At 40.9% G+C, this 24,329-nt stretch overlaps 1 protein-coding gene across 6 annotated transcripts in view; it reads right to left on the bottom strand.

The window, feature by feature from the left end:
- The window catches only part of TMEM232 (transmembrane protein 232), a 190,601-nt gene that overhangs the window by 152,130 nt on the left and 14,142 nt on the right, over nucleotides 1-24,329 (bottom strand). For 2 of the 6 annotated variants that reach the window (XM_077347756.1, XM_077347757.1), the window contains 3 exons: nucleotides 19,153-19,264; nucleotides 9,579-9,684; nucleotides 62-219 (listed from right to left, as the gene is read on the bottom strand). In XM_077347756.1, coding sequence (XP_077203871.1) covers nucleotides 62-219; nucleotides 9,579-9,684; nucleotides 19,153-19,264 — 376 coding nt within the window. Of the gene's footprint in view, nucleotides 1-61; nucleotides 220-3,772; nucleotides 4,520-9,578; nucleotides 9,685-11,641; nucleotides 11,782-19,152; nucleotides 19,265-20,073; nucleotides 20,157-24,329 lie in introns of those variants that run through there. The other 4 variants (XM_077347758.1, XM_077347761.1, XM_077347762.1 and 1 more) reach the window with 4 other exon arrangements.

Raw genomic sequence — 24,329 nt, forward strand, 5'->3', positions numbered from 1 at the left:
GAGATCCAGGCCCCACCAGGATATCAGGACATGGCCAGTTACTATAAAATGTATGACATACCTTGGCCAACTTGATTTCACAGGAAAGTAGAAATGGTTTTTCAACTGCATCATAACAGATCCTATACAAAATGGATTCCGCAACAAAAAATAAAGCTGAGATGTGCTCTGGAGAAACAGGTGCATGGTCCAAGGAAATTAAGAGGATGTCCAAAGCTTCTGTAATGTGGGGGGGGGGGGAAGAGACACAGAAAACCAATTCCATCAAGATCTCCATCAACATAGCCTCATTATCTCATGCAGTACTGTTGTCACACCTGCAACACAATGCTTGCCAAGTTTTATGAACAAATAAAACAAGTGTTACATCCATTTTCCTGCAGATTGTTTGCCTTCTCTGATTATCGCTTTGATGAAAAAGTAATTAAGGTTCATCTCCTTCGTAATTTTGTTCAACAGTTGCTGAAATGTTTAGGCTCAACTATGAATTAAATCCTATTGCATAATAAAGCCATCTGAATTAATAAAATTAAACAGACAACCAAGACTGTGCAATGTACACTGATTATTGAAGTAACCTGTAATATGCGGTCTTCTGCCAATTTTTAGTTAGTGCACTGATTATTTTGTTTCATATTGTTAGTTAAAATACAAGGAGGAGTATGTAAGGAGGTCGGATGAGTCTGCTTTCAATTCACTGCCCTTTCAGTTCTTTTTCTAAATTTTCTGTCTTATGATCTCAGTACATCTGCAGCCTCCAACGAACAGGATGCAGGTAAACCAAATGCATAATACAAACAACTATGCAATTATTATGATCTACAGTGTGTGTATAGGTACACTTATTGTCCCAGGGTCTTTTAAATGCATAACCTTAGCATATATACCTACGCCTGCAAGCTTCAGAGATGGTCAAAAGTGCTTGTCTGGGTCCCCTCCTGGGTGCACCAGACTTCTTCTGCTTGGTCTGGGAGATGTCACCCCACCTGCAACAGCACACACGGTGCAAGAGGACACGGTGCAAGAGGCAGAGACACATGCTGACAGTCCTCGCTGGCCAAAAAGCTGGGGAAGCCGGAGCAAGAAACGAAGCTCCTGGAATACATGCCCAAATAGAGAAGAGGGGCGAGAGGCCCCTGGGTGACAGAATCAGCCCTTTGATGGGGCTAGTAGGAAGAGCAACCCCCCATCTTCAGCAGACAGACTTCAAGGAGAAGAACAGATGACTGAAAAGTAGGAGGAAGAGAGACAGTGAAAAAAATAAAATACTGAGTGATGGAAGGAAGGAAAGCAATCAGAGAGTGGAAGGGGGAAGTGGCATGAGAAAAATGGTGAGAGAGAGCTAGAGGTCCAGAGGAGCCTAAGGAAGGGAGACACAGGGCCAATGGGGGGGGGGGCACTACACCTTTAGAAGGATCCCAGTGGGTTTACAGTGCTTTTCTCCACCTTGCTTAAAATCTGCAATTTAGTTTTACCGTAACCCTGTTCACATGTTACAGTGAACAAATGGACAAGCCATGAACAATGTACACTTAATATTCTTTATGTCTGTTGAGTCACTCTGGTGTTACAGTCAATGCACACAGTTGTGATTTAAGCCCCACATTTATCCAGGTACTGGTCCCTGGTTTCATTGGTACCATGAACATGCAATGGATGTTTATACATTCACTGAGAGCCAGCTTGGTGTAGCAGTTAGGAGCGCCAACTTCTAATCTGGCAAGATGAGTTTGATTCCCTGCTCCTCCCCCACATGCAGCCAGCTGGGTGACCTTTGGCTTGCCATAGCCATGATTGAGCTGTTCTGACCGAGCAGTAATACCAGGGCTCTCTCAGCCTCACCTACCTCACAGGGTACCTGTTGTAGGGAGAGAAAAGGGAAGGGGATTGTAAACTACTTTGAGACTCCTTCTGGTAGAGAAAAGCAGCAAATAAGAACGAACTCTTCTTCCGTAACATGTGAGTATATGTGGAATCATAAAGCTTTACTCAGCCTCCTGCTTTTGGCTCTACAACCTGAGTCTGAGCTGCTTTTCTACTGGGTGTGCTCATATATATACAAGTTAGATTAAAAATGAGAGTGCAGAGAAGGCAGTTTCAGGTAGAAAAACAGAATGTTAGACCAGGTTTAAATCCCCACTCTGCCATAGAAGTTCACTGGGTTACTGTTATATCCCCAAAATCTTATTGGTCTACTCAACTCAAATCTAGCTGTGTACTGCAGATCAACATAATAACCTTCTGAAGCTTTGTTGGTGTTATGATGTCATTTCTAGGTTTTTCCTATAAATGATGTCACACCATTGGTATAATGCTACTTTTTTGGTTAGACTCAAGTCCAACAAAATTAAAGGGAACCTCCACATTCAAAGACAGTACATCTCTGATTACCAGTGCTAGGAAGCAACATCAGGGGAAGGCCTCAGCCTCTGGCCCTGTTGTTGGCCTTCCAGAGTAATTGGCTGGATGCTGGCCTAGGTGGACTAGTGGAGTGATCCAGCAGGACTCTTCTTATGAGAAAAGTATTGTAGGATTCTGTATAGGAAAATGTACAATTCAAGTATAAAAATTAATACAGAGCAAGTAGTAGAGCAAGTGGGTCTTGAGTACAAAATTAGAGGAACTAAACTTTTCAGTCAGAAATCTAATTAGGACAAAAGGTTAAATATGCTTGCAATTATAGAAACTGGTACAACAAACACTATATGCTACGTCTGCTATATATGGTATGTCTATCTGCTATGTCACAAAATTTGATGCCAAGAAGATGCGAGATGTGGTGAAGGAGACAGAGGCAGGAGAATGGATGACTTAAAATTAATTGCTTTCAGATCTATATCTGGAGATGTTAAGAAGGTATAAAGAGCTTAAATTCCTTAAAGAATGAGCAATATGAGTGAGCTATCCTATTTAAACTACTAATCTATTACACAAAGAAATAATGGAAGTTAAAACAGCTGAGGAAATCAAAGAAATTATAGATTTTGTTAAGGAACTTCATCCAAAAATTTATCCTCAAAAAAAAGTCAGTATAATCAAGACAGATGGTCTTATTAATATATTTACATAGTTTTCTTTTCCTATGAGGTAATAATCCCTTCATTAGGTGCTCTGGATTTTATTAATAGTTAAAGAATGGCATAGTTCTTAAAGGTAATCTCTGTTAATGTATATAGATTTAATAGCCCAAATAAAATGGTCACCTGATTAAGGAACGTTTAATTTGACACTGGGTTAAATTTTCCACTACTACAAGAGCAAAGAAGAGTGATGTTGCTTAAGTCCCCTCCTTATTTTACTCCCATCTTGCATGGCTTTTTGTCTACATAGCCAGGAGGGGACCTCTGTAAGAATAAAATAGCACCCCATTTCCCTTCTGCACTGTTAGAAAAGCTAGTAGGATTCAATCCATTATGTTTTTACAAGAAACACATTTGAAAATAATTATCTACTAAATGATACTGCTAAAAAAGCATTTATCCCTATATAAAAAGAACATCAATGTATAAAAGTTAAAATTAGCCAAATATAGAAGTTAGCCAGAGGATTACATATAAGATTATCAACCATGCTATTTTTTCCATTTTAGAAAAGTATATAGACCCTATAGAGAGATAGGTTTTGGTCAAATGATGGAAGAGAGAGAGACAATCATTTTGGGATCAATAGATTTAGGATCTTCTTGATTCTCAATTCCATTGCAAGACAACTTCTATGGGTGTTACAAACATATTGTCATTATTAGTAATAATAATAATGATAGTAATATCACCTGTCCAAAAAGAAAGTAAAATCTCTGCCATTTGGATGCTTGGTCCTCCAGGGGTCTTCTAACGGCTTGCCCACATGCTGCTGGCAGGGCTGACTCATTAACTAGCTCCAGCTGGCTGAGAGCTGCTCATCAGCTGATTGGGAACAGGCTGCAAGCTGCTATGTCGCTAAGTTTGCCACTTCTTGGTCTCCTCAAGGACCATCCTTCCCACCAACGCCTCCTTCACTGCAACTGTCTTCATCTCGGCTGGCATCCCTTAGTTACCAGGCTGTACCCAGTGGCAAACTCTCATGGAAGGTAGGAGGATCAAGGTTTGGAACAAATTGGGGCTGTTGGTTTTCCAGCTGGAGTTTTGGTCACAAGGTGGTATATTAGGACAGTTTCAAGGGAGAATGCAGTCCATTGGTATTTTATTGATGCTATTTTTAATATATCAATTTTGTCCTGTTGTTGTTGCTATGACCAACTTGTCCTTTTCTTTGCTTGTTTCTTCTTTGGAGTTTTTTGTCTCTGAACTTGCTTTGAGTTGCTAGCAATTTGCTTTGTGTTACTTGGAGATTGTTCTTCTTTTCTGTGTAAGTCCTCTGATTGCAGTTCTTCAGCCAGTTGCTTGGCTTGTTCCTCTTCTTCCTTTTGGTCAGTTGTCAAAAACCAGACTTGGGTCCCTCTGAGCCTCAGTCTCTCTAACAGGCCAGGAGAACTCAAACCTGTTGTTCCTTGAAGCTAAGTGTGCACAAGAAACCAGGCCTTTTATAAAAGGTTAGAAAAAGATTTATTAGATAACAAAAGAAGTATTAATATTAGGCAACACAATCTGTTGAATCAAGTAGTTAAAAACTATAAAACAGTTTTTTCTGCTTAGGCATTCATACCTGACTTCAGAAGATATAGTCACAAAATTCCAAAGTTGAAGCCCAGAGGTTCAAACATTCTCCTACAAAGTGTAGCCCATATCTCTTTCTCCCCAATCACCAAGTCAGCCTCTCTCTTCCTGATCTCCTGTTTGAGTATACCTTTAACATTAGGTGATACTTCAAATTCATTCAGGGATAAAGTTCATGGGAACTCTCTAGAATACTGCATCACTTTTTCTGCTTCCCCCTTCCTTTCTAATGGACAGCTTGTCTCCCAAAAAAGACATTAAAAAAAAAAAACTAATTGCTGCATTCTTGGCTTCAGTTGTGAAAAGGAAAAGAGCCTCTAGATGAGATAAATTACAGACACCTGCTAAGCCAGAATAGGTCAATTAATGTTCCCATTAACTCTTGGGAAGAACCAGAATGCTTAACATAAGTATGCTTCTATTGCAAATGGTATTTTCAACAATATTTTATTTATTTTCCTTTTCTTTAACATAAAGGTAAAGGTATCCCCTGTGCAAGCACCAGGTCATGTCTGACCCTTGGGGTGATGCCCTCTAGCGTTTTCATGGCAGACTCAATACGGGGTGATTTGCCAGTGCCTTCCCCAGTCATTACCGTTTACCCCCCAGCAAGCTGGGTACTCATTTTACCAACCTCGGAAGGATGGAAGGCTGAGTCAACCTTGAGCCAGCTGCTGGGATTGAACTCCCAGCCTCATGGGTAGACAGCTTCAGACAGCATATCTTCTTTAACATATTTGTTGGTAAATTCTGAAAGATCTAAATTTTTCCCATGGTATTTCTGAATTTTAAGTGGTAATTCCATTTGGACCTTTAATTTTCTTTCATGTTGTAGGTGAATCAAACCAGTATATTTCAAGATAACTTATTCTTGGATGCAAGTCTTGAATTCATCCTAAAAATCTGGTCAATGTCAAAAAAAGTCTTCTACCTTCAAATATTCTGAAGTAAATCACAAACACTTTCTTCCAATCTAACCTTCCAATATCCTCTGTGATTCCTCTAAAATGCAGTTTATTAGATATACATTGACTTTCCAGGAATTCAAATTTTCTTGATCCAAAAAGTCTGCCTTTCTAAATGAGTATCATTACATTTGTGCTTCTCTTTGATTTTTATAATTTTTTGTTTTTGTTCTTGAAATTTTAAATTAATTTCTGGTAGTCTAACTGATATCTCTTGGTACACTTCTTGAATGTTGTTCTGGGTTCTTCAGATTCTTGAATGTTTCTTTGAATACTCAGAATATCATTTAAAAAATTTTAATTTTGAATTGGTTTTTGAGTTTTTCAAAATGCAGCATTTGGTGTACCAATTTTCATCATTTTCCTACAATTTCTTCAATTCTCTGATCCGAATCTATTTCATTTATACTCCTTTTTTATACTCCTCAAGAAAGGGTGACATAAATTGGATAAACAAATAATTTTTGTTACTGTTTTTATTTTGCTTTGTAACTGAAAAGTTAAGTATTTGTTTAATTCACACTAAATATTTATTATACCAAGCACCAAAAATATGGCTTTATAATCAAGAAAGTATCATGTTCTGGATTCCAGAAGTCATCTTGTATCTACAAATCCAATTAACAGACAAAAAAAATGCCACCATTTGCAGAATTGTGATCCAGATCCATCAGTCACCTATGAGGAGTGGAGACTTAGTAATATTCCCCCAGGCCTGGCTGGAGTAAACTTATGTGGCTTATTTTGAATTTGAAATAAACCTACTGTTCATGTGGTTTTGTAGAAGAAATAGTTGGGGGCCTTTTTCATGCAAATTCAAGGAGAAAAACAGACTTGAAGCTAGAGAGCTAGTAGACAAACACATGTTTTGGATACATTTTCATAGCTTAATTCAGATACAAAAAGCTATGACAGAATTGCACATGGGACTAATAGACAAATCCAAATAAATTTCAACTTGTTGTAGCCATTATGCGCAACAGAGAAAGAACCTTCTCTTTTATAGCTAGTAGTTAATAGTTGATTAAAATATTGATGGGCTGTGGAACGCTGGGCAGAAATTGTTCCCTGAAGTAGGGAAGATGTCAAGAGGGGTATTGAATGTGGGCAAATTGACTGAGTTTTTGTGTATACATTATGAAATGTAATATAGCTGGTTCTGCATGTGATATTTTGCCACTGCTCTTCGAGCCACATGAAAGATGTCTCTAAAAGAACATAGGCTTTATAAAGAACATAGCCTACAACTCTACAAATATAGCAAATTACCACTTCTATTCCAGGTTATAACCAGCCCTAGTTATAAAGAACAGTACTGATGGTGACAAGAATTCACAGGCTGGCCCCACAGCCGGGAGACCACTACCCATGAAGATTCACAACTTTTATACCTGCCAGGATACACTACCAGCAATAAATAATTATAAATATGTAGTGGGGGTGTTATCTCCTCAATGATTATCTAATAGATTTTTGATCTTCCTCTTCAGTTTGCTATTCAGGAACAGCTAATGGAGAGTAACAAGTCATTATATAATGTTCTGAATGTCATCTGCATACTGAAACTATGCAACACTAACTTCACTTTTCAGATTTTCTTTTTAGAAATATTAATATAATCACAAATTCCAAGAGCAATAACCTTAAAGCTAATAATACAGAAGGTAGATTCAGGTGTATAGTCATGCTGGTCTGAGGCAGAAGAGCAAAGTTTGAGTCCCTGGGCCCCTTTAAGAACAAAGTCTTATTCAACATACAGTATATGCTTTTGTGTGCCTGCATTCTTCATCAGATACCAGAAAGTATGACACTTGAACTACCTCATTTCATACTACTAATCATAATCCATATAGCTATGTACTATATAACCACATCCTGGGGTTTTTATATTGTTATCTTTTTTATGTAAACCACCACGAGCCGAGAGTGGTGGTCCATAAATATAAATAAATATATATAAATATGAATAAATAAAATAGATCTTTCTGCCAACATCCAATTTTGGTTGTGCAATAAATACACCAATAAATTAAGAGCTGAATCCAAAGAACTATGAGGGAAGTCATTTCCCCCTTCAAGCTTCAGCCCACTGTATTCCTTGAAATGTTGTGGGTATGGGGCAGCTTGTCAGGAACAGAGAAAGATGTGAAGTAGGGGCCTGCAGGGAAAGCGGTTATTCAGCTAAAATAGATCCACCCCTTACCCAAGAGCAAGAATCCCTTGCATTTACAGAAGACAAATTTGTATCACTGATCTATTTTGCTTTTGTCCTATATATTAGCTGCACATCACTGTTCATTTATTATTCATCTATCATGTTATTTTCATGTAACAAGAAAACAGTGACAGTTTCTATAATTACTCCACTTGCCATTCACTTAAGCCAAAAGAAGCAAGGGAGCTCTAATAACTACCTCTTCATATAAGCACTCTGTCATTTGCCTAGACCAAATTTAAAGTATTACTCTAATTCCAATGCCTATTCTAAACACAAAGTATATATTAAATGTACAAGACAGATGTTTTCTCTCTCTGATTTTATAAAAGAAAACATTTTGTGTCCTATATTTTACAGTTAAAATTACACATAGGGTTTTTTTGTGTTCAAATTCAATTGGTATAATGATATTTTATTCATAGAAATAATTGGAAAACATAAGACATGCAGTAAGTTAAGGGAAATTACTTCACAAGTTTAAATGTTGTTCTAAATTACTCCCAATTAATGTCTAAATTCAGAAAGGGCTCCTATAGCAACACTACTTGAAAAGAGAAGTAAACATTGCTGAATCTAGTGCTGTAATTACAGAAAGTGTAAAAATATGAGGCATTCAACAGAGCCAGTTGCAGAGTACAGTTTTTCATCCATGGGATGGCTTTTGTAGCTACAGCACTGGCCAAATTCTGTCCATTTTGACAAACTGAAGCTCATGGGACAAAGCCATAAGGAGGCAAACTGGGACCAGCAGGCAGAGGTGACTCAGAGTTGATGGTATAGGCTATTTTTGGAAAAGGTCCAGAGTAAGACAGGAGCCCTGTGAAGACTGACCATTCTTAAAACACAATCTGTACACCATAAAACTTGAAATCATGGTTTGCATGGTCTGACACTTTTGGCTAGAACTTACGATCAACATATGATGGCCACCACCAGCAAGTGAAATCTCATCCCACCATTCTTTGTATGTACATTTCTATCCATTTTGTTCCTCTGTTCAGGAAAGAAAGGCAGCCAGATATAATATCTGCAGTTCACTGTCTGACAACTTGTCACAACAGTTTCCACAACAGAATGAACACACTGGAGAAAAACCAGACCTGAGAACAGCACCAAGCTAAGTTCTCTCAGTGAGAAGTGGTCTCTCAAGGATTCTATATGGTGTCACAGAATTTATCACTCCTTTTGCATTCTATGTGGATGGGGATTAGGCCCCGGGCAACTAGCAGTGTGTATCTTCAGTAGCCATGGGTATGAGCTGCTGGTTCTGGATGCCCATCAGATAGAAGATTGCTTTGGGCTGCAACTTCATTTGCCAGCACACTGACCCCACATATTACAGATAAATGACATAAGTCACCATCCAGAACCAGAAATGTGACAATAGTCTAAATCATTTAATGAGGCCATGACAAATATTCATGAAAATGTTTTATGGAATTGATTTTCCATTCAACTCACATATATCCAATTACGGGAACTTAACCTAGTTGGGGAGGGGGGGAGGTTTCACTTCACATAGCCCAAGCAAATGATCTTACATCCTTTCTTCCAGAAAAATCACTCCAAAAAGGTCAGCCCATTACTGCAAACTGTTACACCAAACCTGACCCATATAATATTTTAATACATATTGTGGCGCAAAGAGAGGGATATTATCTTGCAAATATTAATATTTTTTCAGTGCTTGCTGAAAAAACAGAAGAGGCTACTTAACAACAGAATATCAACGGAATATACCTTCCTGTATTTCTCCTTTGCACTGAGATAACATGACACTCTCAGTCCATGCTACTCGAAGGTCCACGTGTTTTCCACAGCCTAATGTGCGAAGACCTGATCTTCTCTGCATGGACAAGAAAGGAAAAGAAGCCAAAGAGTAAGACCATGACACAAATCAGTCTACACGTTGTATGCTCGTAGATAACTTAGACAGCAAAGGTACATCAATGGCTACTAGCTATGGTGATTGAGGAGAGCCTACATGTACTGAATGCCAAAGCAGGGAGGCGGCAGCAGAGGAGGGACTCAGCCCTATGCCCTGTTTGTTTGGACTTCCAGGACAACTGGTTGGCCATTGTGTGATGCAGTGTGCTAGATTAGACATTACTTATGTTCAACTTATTTAGAACAGAATTTATGTGTATTAAAAGACAGCTGATGCAAATTACAATTGCTGGAGTACAAGGTGTTTAATCCATTGAGTTGACACTTAACGAAGAGGAGAAACAGTAAGCTATAATTATAGTGTTATTACCATCTGAAGTACCTTGCAACAAAAGCAATTAATTACTTCAACCAAGTTGTAAAAAGGCTGTTATGCTAAATCACATAATCTTACTGAAACAAATCCCATAAGTATTTATGGTTTGCTCTTTGAAACTTAGTTTGGGGGTTGATTCTTCTATTATATGGATTATTATATGGATTTGTGCATAAGGGTTGCAGTTGTTAATCAAAGAAAAAAGAGGAAAGCATTTTTGTTATCGTTTCAAAACTTGTTCTTTATGCATTCCATTACATGAATTAAAATATGTCAAAGTGATCAATGATAATTACACAACACATGTCATTTGTGACAGGCCATATTTTTTCTCAATGCCACAAAAATATTTTTTTTCTCAGTCCAGGAAAACTGATTTTTATTATCCATTGCAGATCCTCAGCTCTTAGCAGAAGCAATGGGACATATTTTATTGATGCTGTCTTTATTGGCTCTTACATTTCACCATATAATTTGTATATGCTGGGTACCTGCATTATCAAGTGTCTCATCTCAGTGCAAATTATCGTTCATGCAGTTCTGAGGAGAATGCTAAGGTAATCACTGACAAATATCCAGAAATGGCAGAATCCACACATCTTTAATAAGTTACAGGAATTTTCTAGTTCTCATTTCCGTCCAAGTTGACCTCCAGTTAAAGAAATCCTTATCAGTTAATCAATGAGTTAACCAACTGAATTTGATATGACTAGCAAAAGGCACCAGCTCATGCAACTGATCTCTATGCCATGAATTCTTGCAGTTCTCCCCCAACTGTAGCCTTGTATACTATCTTAGATAGACTGGAAATAGAGAATAGGTCTAAATTGACTGTTAGCCCTGACTGCCAAATGGGGCCTCTGGGTTCAGAGGCAGTGGACCTCTCAGTGTCAGATGCTGCAGTCATTGGGTGAGGGCTGTTGTTCATAGGCCCTGCTTGTGGACTGTTCTCTGGTATCTGACTTATCCCGACTGTAACCAAGGCAGAATCTGCACTGGGGTTTTATCCCCAGTGACCCCAAATTTAAAAAACTATACCTTATTTAATTTCTGATATTTAGTGTTTTAAATTTTCCCTCTGCAACATCTGTGATTGATCTGTGGTAACACTACCTTTCTCCTGTGATATCCAGGAACGGATATAACTCACTACATTTGAGAAAACCACTCCAAAAGCCACAGTATTAAATGTAGATATCTGCATTTTGCCAGATTAACTTCCTCCACCTCCTCCATGCCTCCAATGCTAACATTACATGGTAGTCTGTCGCTGATTGGTCAGGGTGTCAGTTCAAAGACTGCCGGTTCCTGGTTGCCATTCCCTCACAAGATTTATTTTCGCCCTAATTTCTAAAGTGACTGTACTCCAAGCCCACACTTCTATGTGCTAATTCCCTTTTGGATTGTCTTTCCTCCCCTGTTTCTCTCCCCCGACCCACTCAGGAAAAGAAAATTAACATGCAGCCTCATACTCCATTCCGCACCCCGCTTGCTTTGGGTGTAGAGGAGACAAACAGCAGGAAATAAACCCCACTCTCACCTTGTGCTCCTTCAATGCCAGCTGGAGCTTTGTGACCACCACTCCCCTCCCCCGTCTTAGCTTCTCTAATCAAGTGGGAAGGACAGAGCCTAGATATTTCACCAGGGTCCACAGCAACCCAATAAATCATATTACAATATGCAGACATAGATGGAAGCAGCCAGCTAACAAATGATGACACAGCCATGTCCCCTGACATCAGCTTGCAGGAGACAAAGGGAGGGGGCGGGGAGAGACCACTCTCACACACTCACAGTAAGGAGGACTGGTATGTCAAGTATGAGGTCTAATGAACACACACTGGGGAGATCTACAGAGGCAGATTTGAGTCCCTTCCTTGAATCATATTTTGCCAACCGCATACAGGGAAAGAAAAAATGGCCATTCTAGTAATACCACTGGCATCCAATTTTTCTGCACAAATGTTTAGTTTTGGGGCAGTGGAGAACCTTTTGCCAAGGAAGGAGGATATAGTCTCCAATACACCAACAATAATGGAATACACAAGTGCCCATATACAGAAAAAAAGCAGGCCTAACTACTCCTGCTCACTAGCCAAAGGCTAACAGGAGCCATTTGTTTGAATGCCACTCAGAAGGTCACTGACAAGAAGGGAAAGCTCATCTTTCGGCGAACAACAGGCTGATCATCAGCAAAACAGAAGGATGAGATTATACTAGAACATGCACCATGTATACCTGGGAATAGTTCTCTAATCATACTTGCAGCCACACTCCCAGCATTAAGAATCCCCCAGCATGAGCAGAAATTATCTTGAAGAACTAATGTAGTTAATCCAGAAACGTCAAACTTTAATTATCATCTATACAGGGACATTCGGCCTCTGTACATAACTGCAATCTTATTAAATTTTGCAGGCAGACTGACAAGTTTTATATTTCCCTCTTCCTCTTGGATGATTTTAACAAGACTCCTTTACAGTTGCCCAATTTTGTGCCACAGCATATCTGCTTAAGTCTTTTTATTAATGATGCCCATATTGGCAGGCCAGTATTGGCGGAAAGAAGACACGACTCGTTTACAATTTTTGGGCTTAAAATTTGGCCACAGCTTTTATTATACAAAAACACACCTCCCTTAGGAGGGTTGGTGCAGCATGGGAATGAGCCGGCTAGTAAGCCGGTGACTGCCCCCTCTATAAATCCACTCTAGAAAGGAACCTGTCAAGATCCCTACGTATTTCCTTTAATTTGGATTAACTAACATGGGAGACAACCCAGATAGGGGGCCAAAGGGCACAAACCTCCTTGGCAACAATTTGTCTTGTCATTAACGAGCAGAACTGGCCTTCCCCACCAGGTAGTCTGACTGCTCGTAACCACCACCCCTTTAAGGGGGCCCCAACCCCTGTGGGGAGTCCATTCGCACACTGGCTTCCCACAAAACCAGCTCCTTGCCATGCACAGACCCCACTGTGACAACAAGCAAACAACATAACAGTCATTACATCATGACAAAAGGGAGAATGGGAGGGTAGGTAACTTGCCCGGCAGCCCATCGAAGAGGTGGGAAAGCACCAGGCAGCATCTTAAGCAGATGCTCCTGGCCCCACCTCAATTAAGCGATCACCCCGACGCCAGGCTGAGCAGCCGCATCTTCTCCCGCCTACCCTCCACCCGCCAAATGGTGGCCCGGGTAAGTCCCCACCACCTACTATTGAAATCAGCCTATAATATGGCTTTCAAATTTTATTGTACATAGATGTGTTAATGATTCTGGCTGTATCCCAATCTTGGCTAATCTATGATTGCAACAAATAAAGTTAGAATCATAGAATCATGGAGTTGGAAAATACATCCCGGGTCATCTAGTCCAACTCCCTGCACAATGCAGGAACTCACAACTACCTGCCCACCCACAGTGGCCCCTACCATCCCACAATGGCAGTTTACAATTCCTTGGGTTTTCAAGGAAGGGCCACAACAGACAAACACAGGCACATCCCTTCCTGCCCACCCACTCACAATCTGCCTAAATTCATAAAATCATCATTTCTGTGAGATTACTATCTAGCCTCTGCTTAAAAACTTCCAAAGAAGGAGAACCTACTACGTCCCGAGGAAGCCTGTTCCACTGAGGAACTGCTCTAATTGTCAGGAACGTCTTCAGGATGTTTGCCCAAAAATTCTTTTGAATTAATTTCAACCCATTGGTTCTGGTCCGACCCTCTGGGGCAACAAAAAACAACTCTCCTCCGTCTTCTATATCAGTGGTCCCCAACCACCGGGCCGCGGCTCCCTCTCCCCGCCCCCCCACAGCGAGAAATTTCCCAGGCCACAAGAAAATCGGCCGCCAAAGAAGGTGATTAGCTTGCGGCCCGGCAAGCCTCTTTCTGCGGGAGGGGGCAGGAGAGGGAAGTGCAGCCGGCGGTGCAAACGTGCATGCGTGGCAGGTCTGCGCATGTGCATTTGCACCTGGTGGGGCCACAAATACGCATGCACAGCAGGTCCACGCATATGTGCATGCGCTCCTGGTGGGGCTGCAAATGCACATGCGTGGCAGGTCTGCGCATGTGCGCATGTATGAAACTGTCGTACATGTGCGCCTGCAGCCACAGCAGGAGCACAAAAATGCATGTGTGGCAGGTGCATGCGCAAAACTGCCACGCATGCACGCCCGCGGCTGCACCAGGCGTAATGTTTAAACATCCCTTCAAAATAAGATACAGACACACCACAACAATGAACATAAGGAACATTTTATTATAATGGAAATTTTAACTCATGACAATGACAAATCAATGGGAACCCTGAGCTTGTTTCTCTGCAACGAGATAGTCCCATCTGGGAGTGATGGGAGACAATGACACCCAAAGTGTGCTGTAAAGGGCCGGGGGGGGGGAAGGCGTCCTTCAGGGCCCACCTCCAATTAGTCAAAGGACCACATGTGGTCCGCAGCCCACAGGTTGGGGATCGCTATCCTAAAGCATCCAAGAAAAGTGTGTATCCAACCTTTGCTTGAAGACTGCCAGTGAGGGGGAGCTCCCCACCTCCTTAGGCAGCCTATTCCACTGCTGAACTACTTTGACTGTGAATTTTCCCCCCTGATATCTAGCCTATATCATTGTACTTGTAGTTTAAACCCATTACTGCGTGTCCTTTCCTCTGCAGCCAATGGGAACAGCATCCTGCCCTCCTCCAAGTGACAACCTTTCAAATACTTAAAGAGGGCTATCATGTCCCCTCTCAACCTCCTTTTCTCCAGGCTGAATATTCCCAAGTCCCTCAACCTATCTTCATAGGGCTTGGTCCCTTGGCCCCAGATCATCTTCGTCGCTCTCCTCTGTACCCTTTCAATTTTATCTACGTCCTTCTTGAAGTGAGGCCTCCAGAACTGCACACAGTACTCCTGGTGTGGTTTGACAAGTGCCATATAAAATGGGACTATGACATCTTGTGATTTTGATGTGATGCCCCTGTTGATACAGCCCAAAATGGCATTTGCCTTTTTTACCGCTGCATCACACTGCCTGCTCATGTTTAGTTTACAATCCACAAGTACTCCAAGGTCTCGTTCACACACAGTGTTACCTAGAAGCATATCCCCCATCCAGTAGGCATGCTTTTCATTTTTCTGACCCAGATGCAGAACTTTACACTTATCTTTATTAAATTGCATCTTATTCTCATTTGCCCATTTTTCCATTGTGTTCAGATCTCGTTGAACTTTGTCTCTGTCTACCGGAGTATTTGCCAGTCCTCCCAATTTGGTGTCATCTGCAAACTTGATGAGTAGTCCCTCCACCCCCTCATCTAGATCATTAATAAATATGTTAAAAAGTACCAGACCAAGCCCTGAGGTACCCCGCTACTCACCTCCCTCCAGTCTGATGAAACACCATTGACAACAACTCTTTGAGTGCGGTTCTCTAACCAATTCCCTGTCCACCTAACTATCTGAAAATCCAGATTGCAGTCCTTCAATTTATCCATCAGAACATCATGGAGAACCTTATCAAAAGCTTTACTAAAATCCAAGTAAACGACATCAACCGAATTTCCACGATCCAGCAAACCTGTTACTTGGTCAAAAAAGGAAACCAGGTTGGTCTGACAGGACCTGTTGGAGACCAATCCATGCTGACTTCCTTGGATCACCAAATTGTCCTCCAGATGTTTACAGATCGCTCCCTTTAATATCTGCTCTATTATCTTCCCCACAACAGAGGTCAGACTCACTGGTCTGTAGTTTCCCGGGTCATCCTTCCTCCCTTTTTTGAAGATCGGAATAACGTTTGCTCTCTTCCAGTCCTCCGGGACATCTCCAGTCCTTAAAGAGGTCCTGAAGATGATGGACAAAGGCTGTGCAAGTTCTCTGGAAAGTTCTTTGAGCACTCTCAGGTGCATTTCATCCGGCCCAGTGGATTTGAACTCACCCAGTGCAGCTAAATGCCTCTCAACAACCTTTCTGACCATGTCAACCTGCCACCCAGACACTATCTCTTGGCTACTGCCATCTCTAGATGTGCCTAAACCCTTTGACCTGTGGGGGAAAACAAGATGTAAAATAGGCGCTGAGCCTTTCTGCTTTCTCTGCATCCTCCGTTAGAGTTTGTCCATCCGCACCCAACAGTGGGCCTATTGCCTCCTTTACTTTACGTTTGCTCCTCACATAACTGAAAAATCTTTTCTTATTACAGTGGGCTTCCCTGGCCAATCTTAGCTCACTCTCAGCTTTGGGTTTTCTGATGATTTATCTACAGTGCCTAGTAACCTGTAGGTACTCTTCTTTAGAGCTCTGTCCTTCCCTCCATTTCCTGAACATTTCCCTTTTCTTTCTTAGTTCCTCTTGAAGTTCTCAGTTCATCCAAATAGGCTTCTTAGAGCTCCTGCAGTGTTTTCGTCTTTCTGGGATTGTCATTGATTGAGCATGCAATAGCTCTTGTTTGAGTAGCGCCCACCCTTCACATGCTCCCTTCCCTTCCAGCATTCTCATCCATGGTATGACACTCATCATGTCTCTGAGTTTATTAAAGTTTGCCCTACGAAAATCCAACATCCACGTCTGGCTACAAGTTTCCTTGGCTCCCCATCTCAAAAGGAATTCTTTGAGGACAAGGTCACTTCCCCCTAGGGTCCCCACCTCCTTCACCTCATCCACCAACTCTTGCCTGTTGGTCAGTATTAAGTCCAGTATGGCTGAACCTCTCCCAACCTGCCAAGGCGATTAGGAATGGGGGATATGATGTATACTTCAGACCCCCCTGCTCTACCTTGCAGATACCAGCCTCAACCATAAACCTGGCAGAAGAGCTCTGTTTTACAGGCCCTGCGGAATGCTGACAAATCCCGCAGAGCCCGTAGCTCACCCAGGAGCTCATTCCACCAAGTGGGGGCCAGGACCGAAAAAGCCCTGGCCCTGGTTGAGGCTAGGCACGCTTCTCTAGGGCCGGGAATGACCAATAGATTTTCCCCCGCAGAGCGTAACGACCTGTGGGGGACATAGGGCGATAGGCGGTCCCTCAAGTATGAGGGTCCCAACTTGCATAAAGCCTTAAAGGTTAATACCAAAACCTTGAACTGGATCCAGGCAGCAATTGGCAACCAGTACAGCTACCTCAGCACAGGCTGGATGTGGGCCCTCCAAGATGTACCAGTGAGGACCCTAGCAACTGTATTTTGCACTAGCTGAAGTTTCCGGATCAAGGAAAGGGTAGGCCCACGTAGAGCGAGTTACAGAAATCTAGTCTGGAGGTGACGGTCGCATAGATTACTGTGGTTAAGTGATCAGGGGACAGGTAGCCGGGCTTGGTGAAGGTGGAAAAATGCCTGGCCCGCTACTCTCTTGACCTGCGCCTCCATAGTCAGGGAGGTGTTGATGGCCACGCCCAAATTCCTGGCCTGGGACGCGATATTAAGTTGCACCCTGGCCAGGTTGGGCAAACGCGCTTCCTGATCCTGCCCCCTGCCTCCTAACCACAGGACCTCCGTCTTGGAGGGGTTGAGTCTCAGGCGACTCTGCTCGAACCATTCTGTCACTGCTTCCAAACATCTGGCAAATGGTTCCGGGGGGGAGTCCGGGCAACCATCCATTAGGAGATAGAGCTGGGTGTCATTGGCCACCTCCTCTCCATCTCTCCAATGTTCATCGGGGATATGATTTAGTTCATACCTGAGTGGTCTAGCGCTTTTCCCTACTTTCTTCAATTTAAGCCTAAATTTTGCAACAAGAAGCTGATGATCTGAACCACAATCAGCTCCTGGTCTTGTTTTTACTGACTGTATAGAACTTCTCCATCTTTGGCTGCAGAGCACATAGTCAATCTGATTTCTGTGTTGACCATCTGGTGATGTCCATGTGTAGAGTCATCTCTTGGGTTGTTGGAAAAGTGTTTGCTGTGACCATTGTATTCTCTTGACAAAATTCTACCAGCCTGTGCCCTGCTTCATTTTGTACTCCAAGGCCAAACTTGCCTGTTATCCCGGTTATCTTTTGGCTTCCTACTTTAGCATTCCAATCCCCTATGATGATAAGCACATCATTTTTTGGTGTTGCTTCCAGAAGGTGTTGTAGGGCTTCATAGAACTGGTCAACTTCATCCTCTTCAGCAGCAGTGGTTGGGGCATAGACCTGGATTACTGTGATGTTGAATGGTTTGCCTTGGATTCGAACTGATCCAACTTACCCATCCGCAATGTCAAGCAGGGTTGAACCCTCCATGTGGTACTAAATAAGTGTACAGTATTTCACTTTAACTGGCATGTCATAATAAAATCAACATTCCAAAATCTAAATAGGAAATGCTTTAAATACCTTGTGGAATTAATGAACAGCCTACAATGTTATATTCTTAAAATAAATAAAACAGGATTAGTTATTCGTCAGTGAATTATACCATACTGAAGGCTGTATTTTTACAGCTCTCCCAATACGGTCCAAAGAAGTATTCTGATGCTAATCTTGTCAGATCAGTCTATCTAGAGGTAGATATAACCCAAATCTGCCAAACTTTACTATGAGTCTCTGATAGCTATGGAACAATGCCAATTATGAAAGCTTTCTGTTGAATGATGTAAGTTAATTCTTCCTGCCAAATAAACAGTAGGGGAGAGCAGATCGACTCTAAGATAAAATTCATGTTCAACACCCATGATATGCAAATGGATTTTAAAGCTTGCCAAAAAATGTATAATAATTTCATCTGGAAAGCAAGAGAAATTGCTGTAGTCCCACAGCTTCCTTGATTGTGTTTACTGAATGGTAGTGTTATTGCTTTTAAAATACCTTCAGAATTTAAATTACTGTTCTGTTTCTACTCATTACATTTTTTTTCACTTAAAAGGATTGCTTATAAACTCAGAAACCATGAAATCAGGCCAGAACAATATTCTAATCAAATATTTAAGAAAGGGGTACTTAAAAAAATAATGAACATTGTAAATTAGTAATGGTCATATTAATTCTTAAGTGTGAAATACTATAGTGAAAATTTAAGTTTAACAGATGGTCATCAGGAATATCCTTATAAAAATTATGTAGTGTACACAAACCTTGCATCTGGCAAGCATTTTTCTAGCTAGCTCTATGAATTCTTCTTTATTGACAGTTTCTAGTGAGTCATTGAAGTCCTCAATGAATTCTTCTGTAAGTTGGAAAGGGTTTCTAAAAGCAATCAAATAAAATATTTCAGTTTAATTGGGGTTTCAAAAAGAAATTGTATCAACCTTGCAATAGAAAATATAAATACAGAATACTATTTAAGGACTTATTGTGTACAGCATAGAATGTCTTTCTATTCTTAATTTCTGAATTATTATCTCTTGTTGGCCCTTCCAGTCTTAGCACAAACTTGATAACATCCTATGTGCTTCTAAAAATCTGACTCTTGACAATGTTGCTCAAACAGAAGGACACAACTGAACAGAAGGCATTTCCTCCAAGGAAACTGATCTGCCTACTTTAAAGATCTGTTGCAATTCCAGGAGAAGTCCAGTGTCCACCTAGAGGCTTGTAATCTGATTCTATGCAGTTGGTTGCAGTTAAACCCAGTGGGTACAATGGATTTAGACATGCTCTTCTCAGTAGAAAATCAAGCTATAAATACCATAACAATGGGATAAGCCTTTGTTATCTCTACTTTGTCCCACTGATTTCAGTGGGATTTGATCAGAACTGATTCTGCTGGATTGTGACTCATGAGTTGTACATGAAGAATCATGGACAAAACCTCCAGTAAAGTGGTGACCAAGCATACTTTTCACAGTATGGAATTTCTGCCAATCATAAACCAGCTCCACCATTATATGGTACTATTCAATACCCTTTCCACCAGCATCATCAATCAGAGACAACTTCTAAAGAATAGAAAGTGAATTTAAGTGGCTCAGTGTTTTATGTTGTTGTTTTTAATATTAGGTTTTAATTTATTTTGTGGTGGTTTGTTTTTATTATGTTTAAGCTTTGTAAGCTACCTTGGACATTCCTTTTTGATGGATTTAGGATATATGGTCCAGTTAGACTTGCTTATGCCCTTTTCCTCCTCCCTTCTTTGTTCCTATAATGAAATTATAGTTACCATTCAAAATCACATATGAATATTTGTTTATGGAAAGATCTTTAACAAAATTATTTTTAATTTTGATTTTCCCTGAAATTTAGCATTCTAAATAAAAGTTATATATAGTTTGTAGTCTGCTATGCCAAACTTTGGAGTAGTATATAACATACAAATTATAATAAAAAGTAGGACAATAAGTCACAGAGAGCTGACAAGAGCAATTAAGCCACGTCATGAGTTAAAATGAATATTAACCAGACAGCCAGCATATCAAAAAGTGAAAACTACATAACACTAAAACATCTAAAACTACATCCCTATCCAAGTGCATCTAGCTAATTTACATCTCAAGGACTATATTTTGTATGTTGTTGTTCCCCCCCTTCTCCCCCCCCCTAAGGTTGTGGCATTCAAGGAAATCAGTTTTTTAATTTTTTTAAATTTAAAATTGTGGAAATTTTTAATTTACTATATTTTAAGATGTTCTAATCCATCCTGAGTCCTTGGGGAAGGATAAACTAGAAATGTAATAATAATAAAATAAGTAAATAAAATCTTCTAGAAATATATTCAAATGGCTTAGCGTACCGAACAATAGCAGCATAAAATTTCTTTTTCTGGAAACATTTTTCATCAGTGCTGCTTCTACCAAAGACTGTCTCTGGTAGCTGGATGGGCAAAACCCATTTTTCATTACTCCCATTGAACAATTTGATTAACTGCAGTCAACAAAGAGTCAGATCCTGCTCTCCAATTTTCAAGCAAGAATTTTCACACGATTTGCTGTAACTTGAACATGCCAATGAAAAGGTGCTATATTTTTAAATCAAAATCTAACAAACCAGCTCTAAAAACACCATCATAGGACCTGTAAATGATAGACAGCATGTCTCCATGACTTCAAGTTATGGTTGCCAATCTCCCAGCGGTGGCTGGAGATCTCCCACTGTTACAACTGCTCTCCAGGAGACAGATCAGTTCACCCTGAGAAAATGGCCACTTTGCAAGCAGGACACTATGACATTATACCCCATCAAAGTCCCTCCCCAAACCCTGTCCTCATCAGCCTCCAAAATGACTACAGAAGATTAAACAACACCTCTTCCTGCACCCTGAGACTGGTTTTGGTTTTGGTTTTTTAAAAGCTGGGAAAATCCTACGGGGCCTACATCTGTTTTCCAGACTGTCCTGTTCTGAGAGAATTGTTCCCCTGTATAAAATGTGAGACCCTGTAACAAAGCCCTCACTTGATAATATGACTGAATTACCGTGGGTCAGAACCAGTTTACTCACAACAAGACTTTAATAGCCTTTAAAATAAAAGATTTAAAAACAATATAGTTCCAGTGTAGGTTCTAAATACATGAAATCAAAAAAGGTGACTTCCTAAATACACTTACTGAAAATTCTTATAGCACAGGTGTTAAGTTCTTGAAGTGTGGCAGATTGAGTTCAAAGTCAAGCAGCATAATTCAAAATAGATATAATGACAAAGACAACATATTGAGGTAAAATAAGAGATTATCATGATAGTCTACATTTATAGGAAATTTTGGCCACTGATATTCTGGCCTTCTTCAACTAATGAGGATCCTGTCCCATGACAGTTGTCTGGAACAAGAGCAAATATTCTCCACTCCTGTTACCACTGAAATCAGAAAATTAATTAGCAAGGCTGTTGGATGCCTGTGAGGTGGCCTTGAGCTGATAATAGCCAGTGCTGGGGAGGGCTGCTCTCATCAGTTGCTAATACCTAGTAGTTAAAGGTAAAGGTATCCCCTGTGCAAGCACCGAGTCATGTCTGACCCTTGGGGTGACGCTCTCTAGCGTTTTCATGGCAAACTCAACACGGGGTGGTTTGCCAGTGCCTTCCCCAGTCATTACCGTTTACCCCCCAGCAAGCTGGGTACTCATTTTACCGACCTCAGAAGGATGGAAGGCTGAGTCAACCTTGAGCCGGCTGCTGGGATCGAACTCCCTCATGGGCATAGCTTTCAGACAGCCTTTCAGCCGCTTACCACTCTGCGCCACAAGAGGTTCTTCACCTAGTAGTTACTGAGATGAAAATTGGGGGGGGGGGATTCTTGTGGAAGGAATTTTACTTGGAGCTCATTCCCTTGCCATCTGTGTAGCTGCAGTTCTTGTGTTCAAATGAAGACAAACTCATCACCTGATTCAATATCCAGAAGAAGATCAGAAAGCAATAACAGATTTATATACACACATGCACAGCGCTATACTGGTTTAATTTAAGGAAATGTTTATATCAAACTGCAACTGCATGAAAATTGTAGAACTGACCCTAAGAGAGAAAATACGAATTTTCAAGTATTTTCTGTGGTGTGGCAAATTTCAGTTTTCTTTCAGGGAGGGTTCAACTACATTTGCTAAAGAGGAATATGTAAGAAAACATTTTTCTAACTCCAGCCTTTAGAATGCTGAGATACAAAGTACATATTGAGTATAGAAAATACTGCTAGATTTGTTATAGCATGTGAGAGTTCCTCCCGCTATGGGGAAAACAATCAAAATAACAGTCTTTTTCTATAAGGCATTGCAAGGTCCCTGGCAAAAATCATCCCTTCTAATTTACTCTTCCAGTCCTTGTACACATTTTACTGGTAACTGTGGCCCTATCAATTGTTGGCAGATACTCGCAGTTACCTATGATGTATTATAGAAAAGGCAGAAGTCATTCGTATGATTATTTATTGGTGTTAGAAGGCTTAATTGGATGCTTCACACAGTCTGTCCCAGCTCATCCTAATGAATATTTTATGTGAAACTAGCATCACTATTTTTAACCAATAGCTCATATTTGCAAAAAAGGCAACTTTTATAAATATGGACATTCAAATCTAGAGACAGATCATGGAGGCTTTGAGAGCATTAAAAATATAATTCTTGTTAACCCATCTAAAGTAGCAAAACTGCCGACAACAGCAATGTGCAGCATTCGTTTTAATCACTGGGGAGGCAGAAAGGGGAAACTGGTTACTAAAAGCAAAATACTTTCAACACAATAAACACCAACAGGCAGACTGCATGCTGGAGATCCACAAAAGAATGCAGCAGGCAAGGAAAAACAACTGGGCAAATGTCTCCAAACAAAACTTCCCCTTCCAGCAAAATATACTGAGTTGCCTTCATAGCCAATCTCTCCATCCCACCTCCCAACACAATCTTTCTTTTATTTTCCATGGTACTTAATAGCAACCTTATTTCACAAGGCCGAAAGCTATGTGCCTGCTGAGACAGGATATCTCTCACCCCCAGTAGGCCTTGCCTGCTAGCACTTCCGCAGCTGGTGAGAGAAAGGGGGGGGGGGGAATGCAAATTGCCATCAGCAATTATGTGATGTCAGTGCTCTCTAAGAATTGCTGAAATCTCTGGTTTTACAATAGAATTCTGAGGATTCTCTAAGGCATGACCAGATTTCCCCAGAAGTGATGTCACACAGTTGTCAAGAGCTGCTGTTCCATGTCCCTGCCCCCAGGTTGCCTGCTGGTTGTAATGTTGGGCCTAGCAACCCTATTGTGAAGGCATTCCAGGCCTCTTGGCACATGTTCAGTCCACCAGTCTGTTTTATTTGGAAATAAGTCCTTTTTCTTTAGCTTGATTTACATAACAGTATTTTCTGCACAGTATTTTCTGGATCCCATTATCTTCTCCAGGCACCTATTCAGGACACCTACACACATAGCGGGCTTAGCTGATAACCGAGCTGAGTGTCACCTTGACTCAGATGGCACCTTACCCCAAATGACTCCTCTAACAATAAGAAGAGCAATACGTAGTCATCAATACATGTGTTTTCTATTTGCCATTATACTGTCAATTAATAAAGTGGGTGGCTCATACCAAACAGGACAGCAGCAGAAACAGGCCACCCAAAGAAAAGGTAAACATGCCTATATACTTGGGAACATTGCCTAGTTTGCAGGAAATTGTTGTTATTTTTAGGTGCGAAGTCGTGTCTGACCCAATTGCATGTTCACCTGATTGCTGACATCAAGGAAGCAGAAATCAGCAGCAGGCGCCTGGAGCTCCCCCCCCCCCCCATGGTCACTGATCAAAGGTAAAGCTTTGTAGTCGCAGGAGCATTCGTGGAAGGCTGTGAAGGAAATGCATACCACAGGGTAATTTCTACTAATTTACATAGTAGTATAG

This window comes from Paroedura picta, chromosome 7 (genome assembly GCF_049243985.1).
Source record: "Paroedura picta isolate Pp20150507F chromosome 7, Ppicta_v3.0, whole genome shotgun sequence".
Lineage (NCBI taxonomy): Eukaryota > Metazoa > Chordata > Lepidosauria > Squamata > Gekkonidae > Paroedura > Paroedura picta.